This window comes from Gavialis gangeticus, unplaced genomic scaffold (assembly GCF_001723915.1).
Source record: "Gavialis gangeticus isolate Ggan-Ray unplaced genomic scaffold, GavGan_comp1, whole genome shotgun sequence".
Lineage (NCBI taxonomy): Eukaryota > Metazoa > Chordata > Crocodylia > Gavialidae > Gavialis > Gavialis gangeticus.
Genome location: NW_017728992.1, coordinates 9,199,819 through 9,222,086, shown reverse-complemented (window position 1 = coordinate 9,222,086; position 22,268 = coordinate 9,199,819). Strand labels below are relative to the sequence as shown.

At 41.5% G+C, this 22,268-nt stretch overlaps 1 protein-coding gene across 1 annotated transcript in view; it reads right to left on the bottom strand.

The window, feature by feature from the left end:
• The window catches only part of COBL (cordon-bleu WH2 repeat protein), a gene marked incomplete at its 3' end in the record, with an annotated part of 305,644 nt that overhangs the window by 159,369 nt on the left and 124,007 nt on the right, over positions 1-22,268 (bottom strand). Inside the window, exons 6-7 of the mRNA XM_019518370.1 lie at positions 20,819-20,913; positions 17,936-18,013 (exon numbers count right to left, since the gene is read on the bottom strand). Of these exons, the coding sequence (XP_019373915.1) occupies positions 17,936-18,013; positions 20,819-20,913 (173 nt within the window). The remainder of the gene's footprint in view (positions 1-17,935; positions 18,014-20,818; positions 20,914-22,268) is intronic.

Here is a 22,268-nt window from a genome sequence, read left to right as displayed (position 1 = left end):
GTCTGGAACCAGCTTCCAAGTGAGGTGGTGCAGGCTCCCACCCTGGGGGTTTTTAAGAGGAGGTTGAATGACCACCTTACTGGGGTCATTTGACCCGAGTGCTCTTCCTGCCATGGCAGGGGGTTGGACTAGATGATCTGCTCAGGTCCCTTCCGACCCTAGAAACTATTTCACACACAATACATATATCTTCCTTCCCTGAGCATCTCAATTTCCAGGAATAATAGTTTGCTAACAGTTCAAAAATGATGACTTGTACATGTTTTTAAATGGTCTCTCTAAATTGTATAACTATGCACATTAAACTAGTATAGAATATCTCTTTAGCAGCGGAAGTGTATATGTTACAGAATTAACTGTGAGTATATATCCTACATAAAAACATCTAAATCATTAAAACATCCATGGCCATGCTTCCACAATGCTCAGTGCTCAGTCAACTCCCACTAAGGCTAAATACCTTATATTATCAGGCTGTACAATAACACATAAATACGCTCACATATTTTTATATGCATCTGTAATCCAAAAATCTGTATAATGTAAATATTCCACTTTTTGTTTGGGATATTCTGAACTCAGCTGGAACAAGACAATTGTGCATGCAGCAATGAAAAGCCCCTGTGGTGGATATTTTCTGTCCAACTGAGAAGTTTAATGTAAATTTTATTGTCCAGCAATCTGGCAGGAGGTTGTGCAGGCTGTAAAATGAGTCTGAGTGCAAATTCCAGTCAAGTTAATTAGCAGGTGACAGTCCGGAATGCCGACAATGAGAGGTTAGAATGAGGTTTGTTTACATTTCATACAAGTGTGAAATGATTGGTAGTACATTTCAGCAGCATGTGATCACACTTCTGTCTCGCATGCCACGATATATTTTTCATATTTTAAACTTTGGGGATATGCTATCTGTACGTAGTGCACACCACCTGGTGTGGAGGTCCATCTACATATTTATGCTGCTGAAATATTACTTTTCAGAAATCAGTGGTTCCCTTGGTGTTTTGTGTTTTTTTTAAAATAACAGCACATTGTCAAAAAGTTTCAGTCCACGCCAACAGACTCTTTATCTTTTTAAAAAAGCTGATAAACAACCATGTTAGATGAATAAAAGGAAACAGGAAAGACAAACTCAATTCAACGTGACCATACATAAAAGAAAGAAAGAGAGAGCAATGTAATAGACAACAATATAATGGAGTAATTTATGTTGATTTATACCCCATGCAGCATCTTATTTCTATGCCTATATTAAATTACCATTATTTGTAATCATTCAAATAATTCCAGAAACACACACACACGTTGTATGGTACTATTTCTGTGCCAAAGAGATGAAAGCCCTTGCTCTGTACTGTAGAAGACAAAAACGAGAGCAAATCATACAAAGAAGGGTCTGGATACTAAACCTGTGTGAAACAGCTTGTATTCGCTTCGGATTCAGATCTGGCCAATTCGGGAGACAGTGAGTCAATTAGGTAAGTGATTCAATTAGGTGATCCGAATCACTGTCCCGAATTGATTCAGCTGAATCACCCAGGCCCAACCTCCACCCGCTCTCTCAGCCTGGCAATGGCTTCCCTGCCTGTCTCAATTCCCGGCACTTTGGAAAAAAAAAAAAAAGCCCCACTCACCGGGTGCTGCTGGGCAGGGCAGGGAGGGTGATCCCCTGCTGCCCCCCGTTGCATGGGGGTCTCTGCATGAGCCCTCCAGCTCCCCCCCTATTGTCTCAGCCCCTCCCCAATGGCTGTCCTGCCCGCCCCAACTCCAGCCCTTTAAGGAAACCCTCCCTCGCCAAAACCCCAGACTTACCAGTTCCTGCCCGGTGGGGGGGTGATTTTCGCTGCTCCCTGCTACCCTGTGCCATGTGGGGGGCTCTGCACAAGCCCCACAAAGCTCCGAGGCCATTGCAGGAGCTGGTGAGCCCAGGGTTATTTTCATTTTTCTTCTTAAAGGGCTGGAGCTGGGCCAGGCAGGGTAGCCATGGTGGGGCTGGGAGAGGGGTAGGGGGGCTTGTGACAGAGGCCCCCCATTCAGCATGGGGCAGTGGGGATCGCTCCCCTGCCCAGCAGCATCCAGTGAGTCGGGGCTTTTTTTTAAAGCACCAGGAGCTGAGGCGGGTGGGGCAGTCATGGGTGGCGGGGAGAGAAGACAGGGGATGGGGGGTGATGGGAGGGACTGGGGGAGCAGGCAAGGGCTGGGACCTGGCAGGGGTCCCCCCATGGTCCCCTCCCCCTCCTCCAGCTCCCATCCCCTACCTACCAGCTCCAAGTCTGGCTCCAGCTCCCTGCTGCAGCCAGCGGGGACTGCCTGAATCATTGAAGCTCTCCAAATTTTTTCCAAAGATCCAGAGAGCTTCAAATCGATTCAGACCTTTTTATTGGTCCCCAATTCAATTCGGATTTGGAGATTCAGCCACCAAATTGGGCCAAATCTCCTCCGAATAGAATCAGCACTCAAAGCTTTGCACAGCTTTGCTCTACTGAATACTGAAGCTTGAAAGCTTCAATGAACAGTGGGAATATGGGAAAGCTTGGAATAGAAGAGTTACAGGGAACTTGATGTAGGTTAAAAGGGAAGCTACTCCATACACATGGGCCTGTATGGAAAAAGTACAGAACTGGGAGCTATCAAAGACGACAAGGTGATGTAATGAAGTAACAGGCAGAGGTAAGAAGCAGGACAGGAGCACTGGATGAAATGAAAGAAGAAATAAAAAAACGGGGAACATGGAGATGGGGAATATGGAGAGTATATAAAAAAAAAATTTTACTTGATATGAAAGAGGAGTGGCAGCAGATGCAGAAATTCAAGGAAGAATAAGATTCTACGGGAGGAACAAGGTCAGAATGGAGCAAGCCAGGGGGAGACAGCTGCAAGTAATGAGATAAGAACTAAGAGCACAGGCTCACACTGTGGAAACGAAGGGATGAATTATGGGAACTGGAAAGGGAAGGAAATGGCTGTATGTGACATGGGCGCAGCTGAGACTGGAAAAGTCAAGGCAGCTCCAAAACTATAAGTGAGAGTGTCAGAAAATATCATACTTTGATTAGTGACAAAGAGGAGAGATGCTGAGGGTAATGTAACAGGGCCAGTCACCTAAGTGGATACAAGTGAAACAGGGAAAGAGCTGGAATGGAAAAGAAGGTACAAAGATGGGGAGTGGAAATGAAGCTAGGTGGACAATACGCTCATTCAAAGATCGAGGCTGTAGGAGAAAAGAAAACGAGAGGACACAATAAGTAGAAAACAGAGAGAGTGGGAGGACAGAGCCTGATGAGAAGAGCAGCAGAAGAGGCAAAGGAAAGAAAATTCCAAAACATGAATCTGAAGTAGAGAAGACAGAAAAATGTCAGTGCTTGGAGCTGCAAAAAGGTCCTGTGCATAGACCTAATCAAGAGGTCATTTGCTAAGGTGGCAAGAGTTAGTTTACAAGAGACTGAGGAGAGAGCCCAGCCTATAAACAGTTATGGTAACTTTACGATGCAGGCACTCAACACTCCATGCTCCTTTTTTGTGGCTGGTGACTTCTAGGTAAAGTGGTCACAGAACTTTATCAAATGCTGCTTCTCTATTCCTCAGTTGAGGTATCATTTTATATCTTCTTTTTCCTTTCCAGTGACAGCACTGTGCCAGAATCATTTGCCAGTTTTATCTGACACTGGTAAAAACCTGGGAAGTTAACCAAGCTTTTTTTTTTTTTTTTACATCTCATCTCCCACTGGTTTTAAGAAAACTGCTTTGGAAGCACCTGGGAATTTTTCCCTGCTGTTCCCATGCCTACACACAGCCCTAGATAATAAAGGAAAAACTGCTCTGGAAACAAATTATTTTCAGTCAAAGCAACTCCTTGTTTGGCACTGTACATACTTCATCTTCCTCTGCAGTTTTCAATGTGTATACTGTTTTGGCCAATACAAAAATATAACCAATGAGAATTAACCAACTTGAGTATGCCCATCTATGTCAACTGCCCACTTTAGGAGCCCATAACAAGGCTACCAAGGCCTTATCCATACTGGACTGAACTGAACATAGCATTGGAGGAAAGATTTTCTACAATTTTGTTGTATTAACAATGCCTGAAAGCTCCAAATCTGATGAAGTTGATAGAAGTCCTTCCATTGACTTGAATAAGCTCTGAGTACGCAGACTATCCCAAAGAACTTTCATTATGTAATACAACATAAACCAACTGTCACTTCACTTTTACTAATTCTACAACACACCTTTCTTCTCCATACGTTGCTAAGATTAATAAAAAGTTTTAACAACTTTACAAGGGATAGAAGCAGATATCTGATTTTTTTTTGTCCCCCAAATTGAATTTCCCCAGTGGAAACTCATGGGGAAGTGAAACTCTCCAACAAACGTGCCCCCATTATTAGTATGCAGCATCCTACTGAAACTGCAAGGGATGTTCCAGGCCTAAATATGGTTTTGGTAACTTTAGGATGCAGGGACTTGACCTATGAACACTTCATACTCATAAATAATTCCTTAGGTGCCCAACAGTTTGTGTGGCTAGTGACGTATGGGGAAAGTGCTAATGAAACAGAACTTTACTGGAGTTAGTGTGGAACCACACTGTAAGAGGAGATGCCCAGGGTATGCAGGACAGTTAGCATGCTTTGCTGTCCCCTTCACTGCTAACCAGGTCTGTAGGCTTGTGCTCGTTTCCCCTTCACTCCCTGCTCAGAGGCTGGTGCAACTATGGCACACCCTAATTCAGGGCTCCTGGTTACTCTATGACTTAGCCCTATGTGGTATGAGCTGCATTGTGATTATGACTGGCAAAAATGTAAGATTTCCTCATATATGACTCTGATTAACACAAGATTCAGAAATCCTTCCCATAGGAGAGATATATTACATTTCACTCACTCAAATGCAATGAATAAATACTTATTGGAGCTGCAGAGATATTTAATCCTGGGTTAGGCATCTGTACCCTCAAAGAGGAGTTTTCTTACAGGGACAACTTCCTTTTAAAAGTGGACCAAGAGATTTTGAATGAAGAATGACACATAAAAAGGACCTTGACTCGGCCTAGCATGTATATACTAAGCTGAAATGAGAGGCATGTGTGCGTGACACTTTAAAGAGGGCTAAATGCTTTTGCATCGCTCTAATGGTGTTGCTGTTTGCACATCTTGGCAGCGTATTGCACATTAATTCCAGGCGCTGTAGGGAATTCAGTGGCGTAATGTGTGTTATATGACTTGGGGTGCAGCCTACAGCCGCAGAGTGAAGCACCAGGCTCTGTGCAGCTCCAAGGCTCTGCAGGAAGCCCGAGCAAGCTCTGCCCAAGAAAAGCAGTGAGCCTGATCTTCTCCATGCCCACACCCCCGCCCGGAGCTTGCCTGCCTGCTTGAGCTGTGTTGGGACACGGTGCTTCCCTCAGCAGCTGTGGTGCCCCCCGGACTGCCCAAGTCAGGTTCCTGTGGGTGGGTGCCACCTGGGGGGGTGGGGCACCACTGCTATGGAGGGAAGCACCAGCCCCCCCCCCCCATAGTCCAGGGACCACTCTGCCCACTGGCAGCTCACCCTCCCATCCCTTAACTGGAGTGCTGCTCAAGCATGCTTCTTTCTGTTATTTTAACAGTCAGCCAGATGAAATTAGAAGCTGAACACTATGTCAAAATATAGTTAAAAACCACAAGCAAAACTGTAAAAGTGTGCAAGTGCTGAGTTTGTGTAGGTATAGCATGGGGGTTCATTAGTCTAAAGTGTTTTCCCAGTGTGGCTTTTATAAAACCCTTAAATTGGGGACTTCTAAGAGAGGCAATATTATAAGCACCAGTTAATTACTTGTGTAACTGCCAGTGCTTCAGGGCTAGTTCACACAGGGTTCCCAATCCCTTATATCAGAAGAAGGCACTTCGTTAACATTAGTTAAATTTAGATGGCGCCACTCTACTCTCCTACCTCCTTCTCACCACCATGTTGCTAATCTCCCGTGCCAGCTGCTCTAATGTTTATATCTGAAGGGCTTTCTCTGTGCAGAAACAGTCTCTGAACAGTATCTCTCATCTGTACATTTGCCAGAATGAAAGCAAGAGAAGCTTGCTGCTGGGAACTCTTGATTAATCATCTTATATGTCCCCCATTCCCTCCTTTCTGTCAAATCCATCACTGTTTGGTTTTTATAAGGTGAGCTTTGGTATTGCAATTTGTTGCTCGAATTCTGCTCTCATTTATATGGCCATAAACCAGAAATGACTCCCTTTATGTAATATCCTATTCTTACTGAGATCAGAATCCAACCATATATATGAAATTTTGCTGCGATGAAAATAAATAAGGGGAAAAAATATAACCAGGAGAGGAAAAATTTTAACATAGCACATTGTCAATTTTTGCGCATACTTTTTTTCCTATTGTATGTAGGAAAGGGAGGGTTTTAGTGCAGCATTTCTCAAACCCTGGGTCGCAACCTAAAAGTGGGTCGCAAGAATATATGAAAGGGTTGCTAACAAACTTTAAAAATGGATCAACAAACTTTAAAAATGGGTTCTCCTTTAAAGGAGAAAAACATGGGAAATGGTGGCTTTTTCCTTGCAGGCTGGCAGAGCTCATTGCTTGGGGCCCTCCGCCCCATACAACCCCTCCTGCCTCACACAATGTGGGGCCGGGGCCTGAGGTGGGAGGCAGAGGTTCAGGAGTGAGGGACACTAGGTCAGGGCTGGCCATCAATGTTCACACATGGGTCCTGGTACAAAAAAGGTTGAGAACCACTGGTTTAGTGATCAGAGCAGGACCTGTGACCGTTTCTGGGTCTACTACTATTGTACCGATTCAGCAAGCCACATAAGCAGGTGCTAAATTTGAAGCACAAAAGGAGCTGTACTTGATGCCTATAGGCATACTCACATGCTTACATTAAGCCCATGTTTAAGCACTTTCCTAGGCTAGGACTTTTCTTCACTCCCTTCCAGTTTATCTATATAAAAATGAGATGATACAACCCTCTCTCATGATTACAGTGTTATCTCATCCTATTTGAGGCTTTGTTCAAGTGTGAACTATTATATCTGAGAACAGAAGTTACTCAGAGGCTTAGAACACTCTATAAAAGATATAGACTCACTACCACTACCATTCATTGCATTTTTGCAATTTCTTATCCTTTCCCAAAAGCTGGATAGAGTGCCTGCATTTAAATTAAGCATGCTGCCAGAGGATTAAGCGTGGTGCCAGAGGACTGGAAAAGGGCCACTTTGGTCTCCATTTTCAAAAAAGGGAGGAAGGAGGGCCCAGGAAACTATAGGCCAGTCAGTCTTACCTTGGTCCTGGGTAAGCTTTTTTAGAGAACTACCCTGGTGCAAATCCACAAGGGGCCAGCAGGGGAAATTACGCTTAGGGGCAACCAACATGGGTTCATTAGAGGCAGGTCCTGTCAGACCAACCTGGTGGCCTTCTATAACCAGGTCACAAAATACTTAAACGCAGGTGTAGCAGTGAATGTAGTCTTTCTGGACTTTAGGAAGGCCTTCAACACTGTCTCTCATCCCATTCTCATTAAAAAACTAGGAGACTGTGGCATCGACACCTACTCAGTCAAATGGGTCACTAGTTGGCTGGAGGGCTGCACCCAGAGAATGGTGGTGGACGGGTCATTTTCGACCTGGAGGGATGTGGGCAGTGGGGTCCCCCAGGGCTCGGTCCTTGGGCCTGCACTGTTCAACATCTTCATCAGCGACTTGGACGGGGGTGTAAAAAGCACGCTGTTCAAATTCACAGATGACACTAAGATGTGGGGGGAAGTGGCCACGCTAGAAGGGAAGAATAGGCTGCAATCAGACCTAGACAGGCTACAGGGGTGGGCGGATGAGAACAGGATGGGTTTTGACACTGACAAGCGCAAGGTACTGCACCTGGGGAGGAAGAACCAGCACCATACCTACAGGCTGGGGAACTCCCTTCTTGTCAGTGCAGAGGCAGAAAAGGATCTTGGAGTCATTGTCGATGCCAAAATGAACATGGGCCGACAGTGTGGGGACGTGATCAGGAAGGCCAACTGTACCTTGTCATGCATCCATAGATGCATCTCAAGCAGGTCCAAGGAGGTCAAACTCCCCCTCTATGCAACACTGGTCAGGCCGCAGTTGGAGTACTGCATCCAGCTCTGGGCACCGCACTTCAAGAGGGATGTGGACAACATGGAGAAGGTCCAGAGGAGGGCCACCCACATGATTGGGAGTCAGCAGGTCAGGCCCTATCAGAAGAGGCTAAGGGACCTGAACCTGAGAAGGCTGAGGGGGGATCTAGTCTCCATTTACAAACTAGTCAGGGGGGACCAGCAGGCATTGGGGGAGTCCCTGTTCCCCCAAGCACTACCAGGAGTGACTAGAAATAATGGTCACAAGCTGGTAGAGGGTAGATTCAGACTAGACATCAGGAGGTGACACTTCACTGTCATGGCAGCTAGGATCTGGAACCAACTTCCAAGAGAAGTGGTGCTGGCTCCTACCCTGTGGGCCTTTAAGAGGAGGCTGGATGAACACTTTGCTGGGGTCGTTTGACCCCAGTACTCTTTCCTGCCATGGCAGGGGGTCGGACTTGATCATCTGCTCAGGTCCCTTCCAACCCTACCAATTATGAAACTATGAAACTATGCTAAGAACAGAAAAAAAGTCCTGAATTATGCACAAAATACCTTAGTCATGTACTCTGGTCCTAGAGTGCAACAAAATCTGGTCTCATGATAGTGAAGAAGCAGATGAAAAATCTGTCAAATGGCTACTTAGGCTGTAGGCTAGCATAAATTACAACATATATTCCTGTACTAAAGGCCAAGGACAGTGTGAATAACTCTTAGAACTCTTCTTACTGCTATATAGCTCTTGATTCACGTGCAAATTCTCATTTATGCCAAAGTGAAGATTGAAGGCAGAATTAGACCCATATAAAGATATATAAATTCTTCTGTGCAGCAAAGAAAAGAGCACTAAAACTCAACTGGACTAATATTTTCTCTTCTTAAGAGTAAAACTGTATTGTGTCTTGTTAGCAAGAAATGTTTTGCAAATCCTCCTTCACCTGCCAAAAGTATTTAAGACACGATTTTCCTACCATCAAGTTGTTCAATGTGACTGATGAACAACAGGATGTCAAAAAATGTCATGTGAATATCATGAGATCATCTAATTAAAAGAAATGTGATTGTTTTTCTTCGCTTTTAATGAAATCAAATCTCTGTATTTCACAGAGGTGTCTGGAAAAGAGACAAATTTCAGTAGCGCTCTCACTTATATTACAGAATTCACATCATGAGTAGAAGCAAAAATTGTAATATTTTCAAATTCTATGTATGCCAGTATGATATTTATATTACTCTAACAAAGACACTGGGGCTACCTGTGACTCAAGTTTTCCTGCTCCAAAAAACATAGGCCCTTACCACTAGAAGAAAAAATAAACTTCACTGCATATCAATACTACAGAGTTTCTCATTATAGCATTTTTTATTTCATCCAAAGGCAGTGCCACAAACACACACTAATCTGGTTCATTGCAGTAGTGAATAATTTGGAATCTAAAAATCTTTATAAGGAAATTTTAGATATTTTGTCAATCAAACAGAAATTTGCTTTTGAATGCAATTAATGATTCCCTAGCTCACACCCAGACATTCCCAAACTGAAATACAGACAGGATCTTACATGTGCAGAAATCCCTTTTTATGAAATTGTATGCATGTTTATTAAATAGTGTAAAAATATGGTCCTAAGATAAACATTTCCTTAAAACTGATATTTCCAACTCCAGTGTGCTCTTACCAATTGGACTGAGTACACTCTAAATAAATTATAACTAGATGTGAATTACAAGATTGTTATGTCACTAAGAGGATTCTGGAAATATCAAATACTAGAGAAACAGCATCTGAGATGTCACTAGAAAAGTAAAAGCAATTATAGTTCTGTTTTTCTGAGTATAGTACTAAGACATTTATGCAAATTAAACCCAAACACATGGACATCACTTGCTGCTTTACTCTAGCTTTCCACTGATGTAATTTCGTGATTTCACTGGAAAGCTGGAACTCAGATAAATCAGACACTAAGGCCATGTCTACATGAGACACTAACTGCACAGTAGCCCATAAGTACTGTGCAGTCATGTCATGTGATAGAAAGCATGACACCATACTACTGCAGTCAGTGTCATGAAAAAGCTGTACAGTGATGCTACGGTGCAGTAACTCCGGTTACTGTGGAGACATTTAGTATTTCTGTGTACAAGCACTAATCAACTGCACAGTAACGACTGCGCAGTCAGCATCTCATGTAGACACAGCCTAACAAAAGGATTCACAAAAAACCATCATGGTTTCTCAGTCTTACCTAACTACCACTTTTAGCACCTATGTCTGAAATGGCAATCTTCAAACCCCATGTTCCAGGCATAATTCTGTAGACACTTGGATGCTTTACACCTCTGCCTTTTCAATGTAAGAGCGTCCCAGGTGCCTAATGCTTCACTTCTGGGCCTTTCCAGAAAAGCCCAAGTCTTGACATTGCTGAGAAAGTAGGTGTCCAAAATAGGCCTATTGGAGATGGAAGGCTCAAGAGCAGGTACAGAGGGACAAACTCAGAACACACTCACCAGTGAACTTTCAGGTTTGCAGCATCTCCTCAAACCTGTTGTGGAACAGACAAGCCCTTTGACATCTCAGAAGCCAAATGGATCCGAGTTGAATGTGTTCATTATAGGTGGCTGTCCAGTAACACAGTCCAGCTCATTATGGAAGCTGCTGAACCGTCTCCATTATAATAACCTATTTTCAGTTTCTTGTAACTTTGTGAAACAAACTCTGTGGATCGAATTTTTTTCCATTCTAGGCTTTTTTTCTTCTTCACAATGTTACCTAAAGCTGGTTAGCTGATTCTGAGAACAAGACTAAGGAACACCCTCCCCCACCCCCCAATTTTATAATGTAAAAAAACTCTGGAGATCTTCTCTTTCAAAGCTCTTAATGCTTCTATGCTTTGGACCAGGATGATGAAATCTGGCAAGGAGAAACCATTGTTTCAGAGATGTGGCTTTGTCTTCACCAGGGCAAGCTGTCAACATTTTGCACAGGTGAATTTTTCTGAAAGTAAAAAACTCTTTAAATAGTAGTTTGTACATGGTCAGCACAAGCTTCACTGATTTTAGAAAATCTAAAATCTTGAGAATTCTACAAATACACACACACACACACACACAATGTAATCATGTAATAAGACAATATAGAATAATTAAAGAATGTATGGAATGTAAACCCACATGCTGGAATATTCTGACTCTTAATTTTTGACATTATCACCTTAATAATTTTCCAAAATGCTCACCTCATATAAATGGGTGGCTACAAAGGGCCTCCAACAGCTATCCAACCTCTTCCCCTACTCTGAGGCCTAAGACATGTTTGGAGATTTTAAGGAACAGATCTGACAATGACAGGGATTTCACTACCTCCCAGGTAACCTGTTTTCCAGTGCTTAACCGTCCTTATAGCTAAAGAAAATTTAACTCCCTAACTGCAGGTGAAAACAACTGTCTTATCCTACCATCAGTGGACACAGATAACAATTGATTGTCCTCTCCCTTAATAAGCCATTCTCTGAGTGCCAGTCACAATCCAACTGGCTACACCAGGGCTATGGATAAACTAAAACTGATTCTCACCATTTCTAGATAATCCATTTTTGATGCTCAAAGCTTTGAATCACCTAGACTTGTGCCTAGACAGTGTTACTAGATGCTGAATTAACAGAGATAAGCTGACAGAAAGACTGAACCAAATGACAGCAAGCCTAAGATTGAAAAGTGTATTCAATATTTAGAGCCCACCTTTTCCCCCTGATAAACAAAGCTATATCATGGAACCTGTATGCAATACACAGCCAGTCCAGGAACCATGTATCACACTCCTGAGCACCATCTGCTGTCACCTGATATAGTGACTGGTTACATATTCACAGAGAATCAGGATTTGTAAGGTGAAATCATAACTTTTATTGGACCAACTTTATAGTTAGGAGAGATCTGAGACAAGCCTTCAGGCAGACAAATGCTCCAAGGACACACAATCCCTGAAAGCTTGTCAAACAGTTTTACCAACTGCATAATTGGTCCAATAAAAGATCTGATCTCACCTCACAAATCTTGCTTCCATCATGCATTCCCTGAACCATCCCAGCTACAAAACCAGTCCTACAATTCTACAATTACAAGCCATCAGATATGTGGGGACAACCTGTACCTCCTTCAGCATTTGGAACACTTATCTTGGGTCTTTGGCTGCTTTTTCCATCCTTCACACAACATTTTAAACAAAATTGTGTAGGGATGGAGGGCAGAAGAATGAGCCAGGCCCTTCTGATGTAGACTGATACAGTTCTGCTGAAGATGATGGAGCTGTGCTGACTTACACCTAGGGAAGTTCTGGCTGTATAGCTGCAAATATGATAAATGATGCAAAAAATAATGTAAACAAAATTGTTAAGCATCCATAAGGGCACTGGGCAAAGGAAAAGTGAGTTCGAAGTAACCTTGAGGATCAGAAACAATATCAGTAAAAAAATAAGTAGGTTTTTGTGTTGCTGTAGACAATATGGCCACTGTACAGCTTTGCTCTTGGCTGGGCAAGACACGTGACCTTGCGAGAATCCTGAGCAAAGGCAGCAGTGTACAGTAATCACTCTGGGCCGAAAGATTTTGGAAGAGAGTCTCTTCCTTCAGGGATGTATTTCAGCTGCTTCTGTAAAAGAACACAAGCTACTGGAGCACCTCTCATCTAGGGTCTCAGCTTCTGGGAAGCTGTACCACTTAGAGGTACAATTCCAGCTGTTACAAAGGGTATTTATTATATACTGCCATCTATTATGAACAAAAACTGTTTAGAAATATTTTTACAAGAAAAAGTTAGTTTTCCTTAAGTTTAAACGGTGACCACCCAAAGTTATTAATACCCACAACCTGTGTATCTGGCTACCCAATACCAAAATGAACAACTTTTTCAAATACCAAGGCAATCGGGGTTTTTTTTTGTTTTTTTACTGAAAATGTGCTCTACTTCTAAGATACCAGAGCCATTCTATGTTGCAATGGAAAATGGTGATATAAACACCAACCCAGACAGCTGTAGGTAAAACATGAACATGCACATTAAGAGGATGTTAGGCTTGATTTTCAGACTGGAGTTGAATTGACTTGATTTTTTTTGTCTTCAGGTTCAAAGACACAATAAAAATGGCTATAATTTATGTCATTCAGACACAGCACTATTGGACTGTACAACACACCTGGGTTAACTGATTCTCAGTTATTTACAGTGGTGAATGCTAGGTAGGTACACAAAGGAAGACATGATTTTAAAAAGGAAATGTTTGTATACTGCACTGCTGAAATCCTTTCCTGAATTGCAGAAACCTCATGTGATACTCTGTGATGAAACATGCTCCGTGATGAAGTTTCAAAACATCTGAAAAAAAGTGCCTGGCTGTACTTAAGTATTTTTTTCCAATCCGATTTATTACATAAATAAATTTTACATTAGTGATACATGTGCTTCAGCACTTAGGATATATTTTCTTACTCCTGATTTATGAAAATATAAAGACCTCCCAAAATAAACACAACTAATTTAAGCTGCTGCTGGTCTGAATATCAGGTTTCATCTAGTTTAGATGTTCTTTTGATGATAGTGACACCAAGTGGCAGAAGTTACCTCTACTCCCTTATTCTGTGGGCTGTTCTAAATCCTAGCCGGGAAACTATATATCCTTCCAAATATAGGTGAGTGCAGAAAATAGTAACAAATATGCTTCACTTCTGTTTTGGTATGTATAATGCAGGCATCCTTAACACACTCAGTTGATGAAAAGTCAAAGTAAACAAACACAGGTCTGTTTCTTAGCTTTGACACAGCTGACAGCAACCATTCACAAGGAAAAAATAATTCAAGGGAAAGAGTTTTATTAATTCAGATATTCTCTCTAACTTTATTCCCACAGAGCTTTTTACTGGTGTGGTGTTGTGTTATATGTTTTGTGGGTTCTGTGGACAAAATTATTTTTTAATACATTCTTTAACTCTGTAAAATTATAGCTTTTTTCCTCCCGTTTCCTCCTATTCACTGATTACATCAACACATGTCCTTTCATTTTTACTTCTGGGTTCTGAAGAACGTCTAAATATTTGTTGGAGGTACTAGCAACCCCATATTAATTTGTACAAACATGGTACTGAATATAGTTTGACTGCTGTAATGAGTGCATAAACTTTGTCTGATGAGGACCCAAACATTTTTTAGTTTTTCCTCCCATTGCTTTTCCATTGTCTGGCTCTCATACAAATAATACAAGATTCCAGAACTGCATTATGGTCTATGGCTCAGCACAGCAAAGAAATGCCGAATCATCAACATTCAGATCTCTGATGTTCAAGCTACGTTGAAAAGAAAGCAAGAAAGCAGCTCCAGAACCCTTTCTTCCCCCCATTCAGCCCTCAAAGGTGCTGTGTTACAATGCCTTTTTTTCTTTGGCATGCAAAGTTGAACAAGGATCCTGTGCGGGCCTATAAAGTTTCTTCCTTAAGTAACCCAGAAGTGAGTCTCTGAAGAGCAATGCCAGATATTCTCTCCTTAGAAAAATCAGAGCATATATCCCCTTGTTCTGTAGTCTAGCACCTGTTCACTCAGGGAGCTCAGAACCAAATTGGAAACTCATGCTGAATTTTCATACAGCAACATAAAATATGCTACATGTGGTCCAGAACTGAAAACAGCTTGGAACAGAATTTTGGCAGGAGTTGGAGGAAATGTCTGTTGCATAATGTCTTGATAAAAGTAATATATTAACATCTAACCTTTCATTGTGCAGGATTCAAAGTATGTTTTAAATGTACGGACTGACCCCAAAACCAATGTCTACACTAAGCAGCACATTAGTCTAAGAGTTTGCTGCTTAACTTCAATGACACTATCCATGGAAAGAATTACAGGGAACCTTCGCTATTCGCAGGTTCAGCATTCGCGGTTTCAGATATTCACAAATGTTGAACCCACATCTTAAATACGCTTACAGGAGCTCCTCGGAAGCTCTGCACTTGCTGCTGCCAGGCTCTTGCCATTGCCAGCGCAGCTGTGCCCCCCCCCCCCAAACCGCTGGGGGCGCTGCGTTCATGAACGCAGTGCCATATTCATGGATTTTGCCATTCATGGGTATCTCCAGAACGTATCCCCCGCGAATGGCGAGGGTGGCCTGTACTCAATTCAGTTAATGGTATCAGAGTTAGCCCCATAAGGAGATAAATATAGGACTACTTCATTCATCACCAAAATGCAAGTGCTCAATAGTATACAGTGATGCTATGTAAGTTAGGGCATGTCACAAACCGTATTTAACTGAAAATGTAGGTACCAGAATAACACTAATTCTCAAAAGAAAGGTGATGCGGTCATGGCTTTTTTACCATATCTGAATGCTTGCCCATTCATCACAGCTGTCATAGGATTACATGTTACTTATGGAGGCAACAATAACATTTCTTTCAGCACCAAGGGGCACCTATACACATGATGAAGCTCTGCTCCGTGTGCTAATTAGCCGGGGATGCTGAATACATGTGATGCTGCAGGTGATTTAATTAGAGCGGCTCTCAGAGCTCTAATTAACGTACCTTCCCGCTCCCCAACCAGGAGCACATATATAGACGCTAAAGGTGTTCACCTGCCAGTACTGGTTCAGTCTACTCCTTATTCTGAGAGAGCACAATGCGACACAGCTGCAGGTCACAAAGAATATAAACTACGATCACTTCTTTTTCTGTATAAGCAGTAATTAAAATACTACCAATATACATCAAGTAAAATAAAAAGTAATTTTACTTAAAAGGAACATGCTAAGTGTTTAGAAACAAAATCCTTAAATGCTTGCATTCTCAAAGCCCACAGTCTTCTAGTTCTGTGAGCTCATTTCTGTCATAAATCATTCATTTGAAAGGACATTATGTAAAACAAGAGTAAAGCAAACTTTACGGACACATGACCTTTGCAAAGCTATTTATGGCTTCTCTGAATTATCTCAGCATTAGGTTTAGCTTCTATTAGATGTTACTACTGTGACAAATACGATGAGACATTCTTGGAATTTAAAGTTTAAAATCCAGGTATTATTGTAACAACAAGTAAACACACACGCACACAGTTATAGACCAAAATGCAATGCAACCCAAGAAAAATAAAATCTGGTGCCTAAACACATTCCCATTTAAATTTTCTTTCTGTTAAAATGCCACTGTCAGATACACAGACTGGAAGGAGCCATTAAATTCTACTTGAGGTTATAAGGCTTGTTTTCACTAGGAGAAAGAAAAAAAACTGGGTTCACGTGACTTGTCAGCGTAACATGAGGTAAAATCCTAATACATTCAAGGCTATTTGTAGTTTTAACACAAGTTAAGGTGAGATAAAACTTTTAACTAACTTGTGAAAAAATATTAAGTATCACGTCTTTACTAGAAATGTATCTTGTTAGAATCACCATGAGTTACCTAAGATGAGCTAAGAACACCTCTTTTTGTCCTACTGCCCCATAATGCCCATTTTTCAGACCTACAGCCTGGTCTGTTCAGGTATTTTCTGATGTATTTCCAGCCTGTTTCAAGTACATGTATCAGGGAAGACTCGGCATACTGCTGAACAGATCAGCTACACTTACTTATTTTCTGAGGAACACTAACCAAATAACTCCAAGTTAAAAGGACTATTTGTGTACTTGTATTTTAGCACATGCATAAATCTTTGTAGGATCAAGGCCAGAGAAAGTATCAGGGAATGCCAGCAGAGAAAGGTAAATACTGAAACAATACTAACACTGTACTTGAAGATGTATTGGTCTTGGAGAAGAAATAAAGGATTACACACCTGACTTGAAAACGTTCCAGCTATTGAGTACAAAGGGCACATTCCTTTATCTCTGATTTCAAGATTCATTTGTGCCTTAAGTTATATTACTGTGATCTTACAAGATAGTGTTACTCCTTTGGGTAAGATTTAAGGCACTTTGCCAATTCTTTGTAATGAGCTCACTGGTTTTATTACCCTGTCCCTTAGCACTCTACCTGCCTTTGTCTCTGTCCCCTTGACTGTACAATTCTTCACAGACTTGCTAAATTGAATTTTTTTCACCTCACATTCCCCTTGCTTCTCCCACACTTGTTCTATCCATCTTTCTTGTCTCAGCCTCCTTTCAATGACTTTTCAGGTCTGGGAGTTGTTCCATTATTGTCCCTCTTCACTCATCAGACATTTTCTTCCCAGCCCCTTATCTCTGCCACTGATTTTTACCTTTAAGCTTAGCATCCCTTTTCTATTGACTTCCCTTTTTTGAACACAGTGACCTGGAAGCTTAAGCTCAGGTTTCAGTGTCCTCAGATGCTACCAATAAGTTCCTCTAAAAAGTTTTGAAAAGTCCTCAAGCAACCCCTGCCCCCGCCTCCCTGATTGTCACAATGATCAAGAAAGTTAAAGTGTAGGCTCTCCAAAGAGCTTGCTGCAGGCATCCAGCAATAGGAGGGTCTACTATTTTTAACATTTAAAAAAAAACCCAAGCAAATACTCTGTTAAAAATGGCTGAGCATAGGAATGCACAGGGATACAATGAATCCGTTTTTGCTCATAGTTTGTCATTAAGATATTTAGGTGATATGCCAGCTCCAGTGAAGTCAGTGGAACTTTTACTGAAAGGTGCTGGGCTGCATTTTATCTGGTTAGAAAAGTGCAAGTTATGTGCCCAATATGTATAGTTTGGCAGACCTGTGATGGACTTCACTATTGTTATTTCTTTTATGACAAGCAGCTCGAAAAGCAGTAATTTCTACTGACTTGAACTGCAAAGTCAAGGTAGCAGCAGCATCTATAGGCCATGTTAGTACTTACATCCACGTTCCTTTCACTTGCAGAACTAAATACATCCTCATCACTACAATCACTGTCCATCCTCAAATGTTCTTCCTTCTGCAACACAAACAAGCATCCAACACATCCATGGAAAAAAACAACACAAGAAACATCTGTTTCTACAATGTGCTAAGCCTGTTCAAGTGGCACTGTAAGACCCTGCTCAGACCTTACTGCCTCCAGTGGCAAGAGGGTGATGGGGAGGGTCTGAGATTAGGCCTTGTACCTGCCTTCAGAATGGCCCATAAAGAGGAACTGGGGAGCAATCTGTCTCATGAAATAGTGTGGCAGAGCACATCTTCCCCGGGGCATAATAAGCAGCCTTGCACCCTGCAAATGTGCTGCCACTCTGTGCTACTCCCTAATACACAGACCTTGTGCAGAGAGTACAGGCCATACCAGGGTGTAAAACAAACACATGCCGCAGATATAGAGGATCATAATGGGTCAGAGTATATTGAAAACAACACAAACACTCAAGCCCTTACTGGAGAAAAAAAGGCAAGAGAGTAATACAACAGAATAGCTGTGACTCAAGGGAGACTGAAATGCAGAACAGAAAATTTCATAAGCGCTCAAAAGTAGCAACAAGAAAGAATTGCATCTTTTATTGTATTTGTAAAATATGTATCTTATGGTCTGTTTATAGTTTCTGCCTTCTCCCAAATCCTTTTGTATTTATCAGGGCCATAGCCAGGCATGCACGTCATGCAAGTAAAAATCTGGTCTGATATCTTGGGATTTGGGTATTAATACCTTTAGGTTCCTTTGAGGAAAAAAAACACAGATCAGAATGTCAATTTCTTCCCTGCCTAATCCCAGAAATGTATAGAATGAAAGGGGATGGCAAACATGGCATGATGCTTAGTTCACACCAGAATAATTTCAGTTTAGTCCCAAATGGATGTCATAGAACATCATGGTTTCCGGCAAGATTTCCAGAAAAAATATTATGATCTTCTCTGGAGAAGCCCAGGACTGTAAAAGCAAAAATCCTGCAAATCAAACCTGAGGTATGTGAGGGGAATCAACTAAACTGACAAGAGCTTACAGGCCCCAGTAAGAGGTTTTTAGAAAGGTGGGAAAAAAGCAAGCAGCACATTACATCCAGAGAACTATTATATGCAGCCCAGCTGAATAAAAGACAGTTCCATGTTTAAGATACTAGATTAGAGTCCAGAAAATGTGGTTCAACTTCCTGGCTTGCTAAAAACTTCCTGTTTGACAGTGTGAGCTGCAATCTCTCAGGACTTCAATTTTTCACTTTTAAGGCAAAAATAATTTCTTATTGAGGATAACAGCACTTACTTGACTTAAATTCTGTCTCTTAAAGCAACCAGTTCAGAGGTGTCATTTACAATGAATTCAAAAACGGTGAGACCAGATATACAACAGAGTTCAGTGACCAGCATGTCCTGCGACATACTAAGTGTTGAGATCTTTCAAACATCTGACCCTAACATTGGCTCTGAAACATTTTTGAAAGCTTAGATGTGCACTTCTAAAAATCTGACTCTCCAAGACTCTCCAGGATTAAGCTAATACCAACAATGTCATTAAGCATATATTTCCCAGTAAATAGTCCAACATGCTTACAAACTTTCTGAGTGTAATGGCGTAGTCTTGGGAGGAATGAAGAAACATGAAACATTCCTTTGCCAGGCTGTTATCCTAGAGGGGTGAACTTTAATAATACTTTATCACATTCATTTAGTGATACTAAGATTGCAAAACAGTTGTCCTTATAAATGTGTGTTTTTACATGTTCTCAGCTTCCTGGAAGATTCACCTTGTGGGCTGAAACTGTGCAGGTTTAGCCTCTGTGATCAGTAGCAAGTGTTTCTAGAAAAGCATCTTCAGCAATTTTTGAGTTCTGCAAGCCATAGACAAAATATTCCCTGTAAAATTTTCCCTTTCAAAAGATTGCTGCTGCATATCCATCACTTACTCGTCTAAAAAAGTAAAATTTGACAATAAGGGTAAAGTTAAGCCAAATCTTGGCTGCAGCTAAGCCAATAGCAAAACTGCCTTTAAGGCCAGGATTTCAACATTGGTATGTAAAAAAGACCTGCACTGGACAACAGAGCTAAACATCTGCAATGTTGCCAATTTTTGCAATGTGACTGAGAGTCTTGGGTATTTGATACCTTTCTTAACATTCCAGGATTGATGGGATTCAGTGTAAATCTCAAAATAAATAAATAAAAAATAGAAAGCCAGCTCCCATGGTTGTGGAGAAAGTTTAAAATCATGATAAAACTTAATCTGACAAACTCAGATGTGAAAATCAAAACAATGAGCCCCAAGTTTACTACTTTTTCCTCACGAGTTTTAAGACACTCTTATAATTTTTGAAGGCATAGGGCTGGCAATGCTGCAATTGCAGATATTACTGAACGTAGGTATTGCTAAACTTACAAACAATCAAAAATTGAAGATCATGTTCACAAAGCAGAAATGCCGTTAAGTATTTGTTTTTGTTTTATATAAAGAGATGTCATTTCTATTATATATAGGGATACTTTGCACATTATGGATTCCTTCATAAATGCACACATAGTAGCATATGTTGTTAATGAGAAGGGAAGTGACTTATTCACAAATGTTTGCCCTTATTAATGCCTACTGAACTCAAATGCTTGACATTTAAAAAACAAAGTCTTTTGTTAGCTGTTCAATACACTCAACTCCTTCAATTAAGAGCTGAAAGACATGCAGGGAACATGGAAACGTTCAAGATGCATGTGCCTAAAGTAGTTTATTCTTCTCCTACTGAACAAACCTTCAGAATAAGACACATAGAAGGGACTGAAAAGGAAGCTAGAAAGAAAACAACTTATTGAGCACAATATAAACACTTACCTTGCTGCTTCTTTTATTAACTTTGAAAAAACCCAGAAATCCTCTTTTTTCTTTTTCTATTGCATCACTGCTCACTGAAGCACTTCGACTTGTTTCTGAAACAGCGATAATGGAAAAATGTTTACACTCCTTAAAGTAAAGCAGGAGAAAGTCAGATTTTAAAATGAACCTGGATTAACTCTGTAGTCCTTAAAAAACAACTCGTGTGTGTACAGCCAGTGATGAGGGAAATAATGGAATAAAGTGCCAGATCCTGCATCCTCTCTTTCATAGATTCTTACCCAGTCACAGTCTGGCCCACTGCTCTAGGAAGTCAATAGGAATCTGTCCTTAGACTGGGTTTCAGATCAAACCTTACTCAAATGTGATGGTGGTTACATCTGCAGGGTAAATCTACCATACATCACAGTAATGCACTTAAGCACACTGAGTTGCTTCAGGCAGTAGGATCTGAAACAGGAAGTAAGGTAGTCATGTCTCTGTGTCCATAAGAGTAGGGTAAGTAGCCTGGGAACCAGCTAACTGGCCCTGGCACCTAGTAACGCTACCCAGTTTACCCAGGCCAGGAGTATATGCTTGAGGGTGCTGTTGCAAGGGTCAGGAATTTATAAATAACATTCTTACAGGAGTACAATGTTGTAAGATGGGTCCCCACATTGGTTACTTAGGCACTATGGGCACTGGCACATATTACATTTATTGTGCAATTAACTGTACCATACTTATAGACTGGCTACACACGCAAAGCAATTATTGCACAATAAAAAGGCCAACCAGCCACAAATACGTTGCTTCAAAAACTGTAAATATTTTTATAACTGATTTCTACCAAGTTTTAATTTGAATGTGTGGCATGTCACTACTGAAGCGGTTTAGGCCCTGGCACATGCTACATATACTATGTAATTAACCGTTTGACTATGCAGTAATTCTGGAGAGCCTACATGTGCAAAGTAATTATCGAATGATAAAAATAGATCTTCAAAAATGACCAAGCAGCCATAAAGAAGTTTTTTTAAAAATGTAGAAAAATGCTGTAGCTGGTTTCTAACAAGTTTTTATTTGAATACATGGCATGTCCCAGGTCCTTCCTGGGTCACAGTTTCATAGTTTCTAGGGTCGGAAGGGACCTGAGCAGATCATCTAGTCCGACCCCCCGCCATGGCAGGAAAGAGTACTGGGGTTAAACGACCCCAGCAAGGTGTTCATCTAACCTCCTCTTAAAAACCCCCAGGGTAGGAGCCTGCACCACTTCCCTTGGAAGTTGGTTCCAGACCCTAGCCGCCCTGACCGTGAAATAGCGCCTTCTGATGTCTAACCTAAACCTACCCTCTGCCAGCTTGTGACCGTTGTTCCTGGTCACTCCTGGCTGTGCTCGGGGGAACAGTGACTCCCCCAATGCCTTCTGATCCCCCCTGACCAGTTTGTAACAGGCCACAAGATCCCCCCT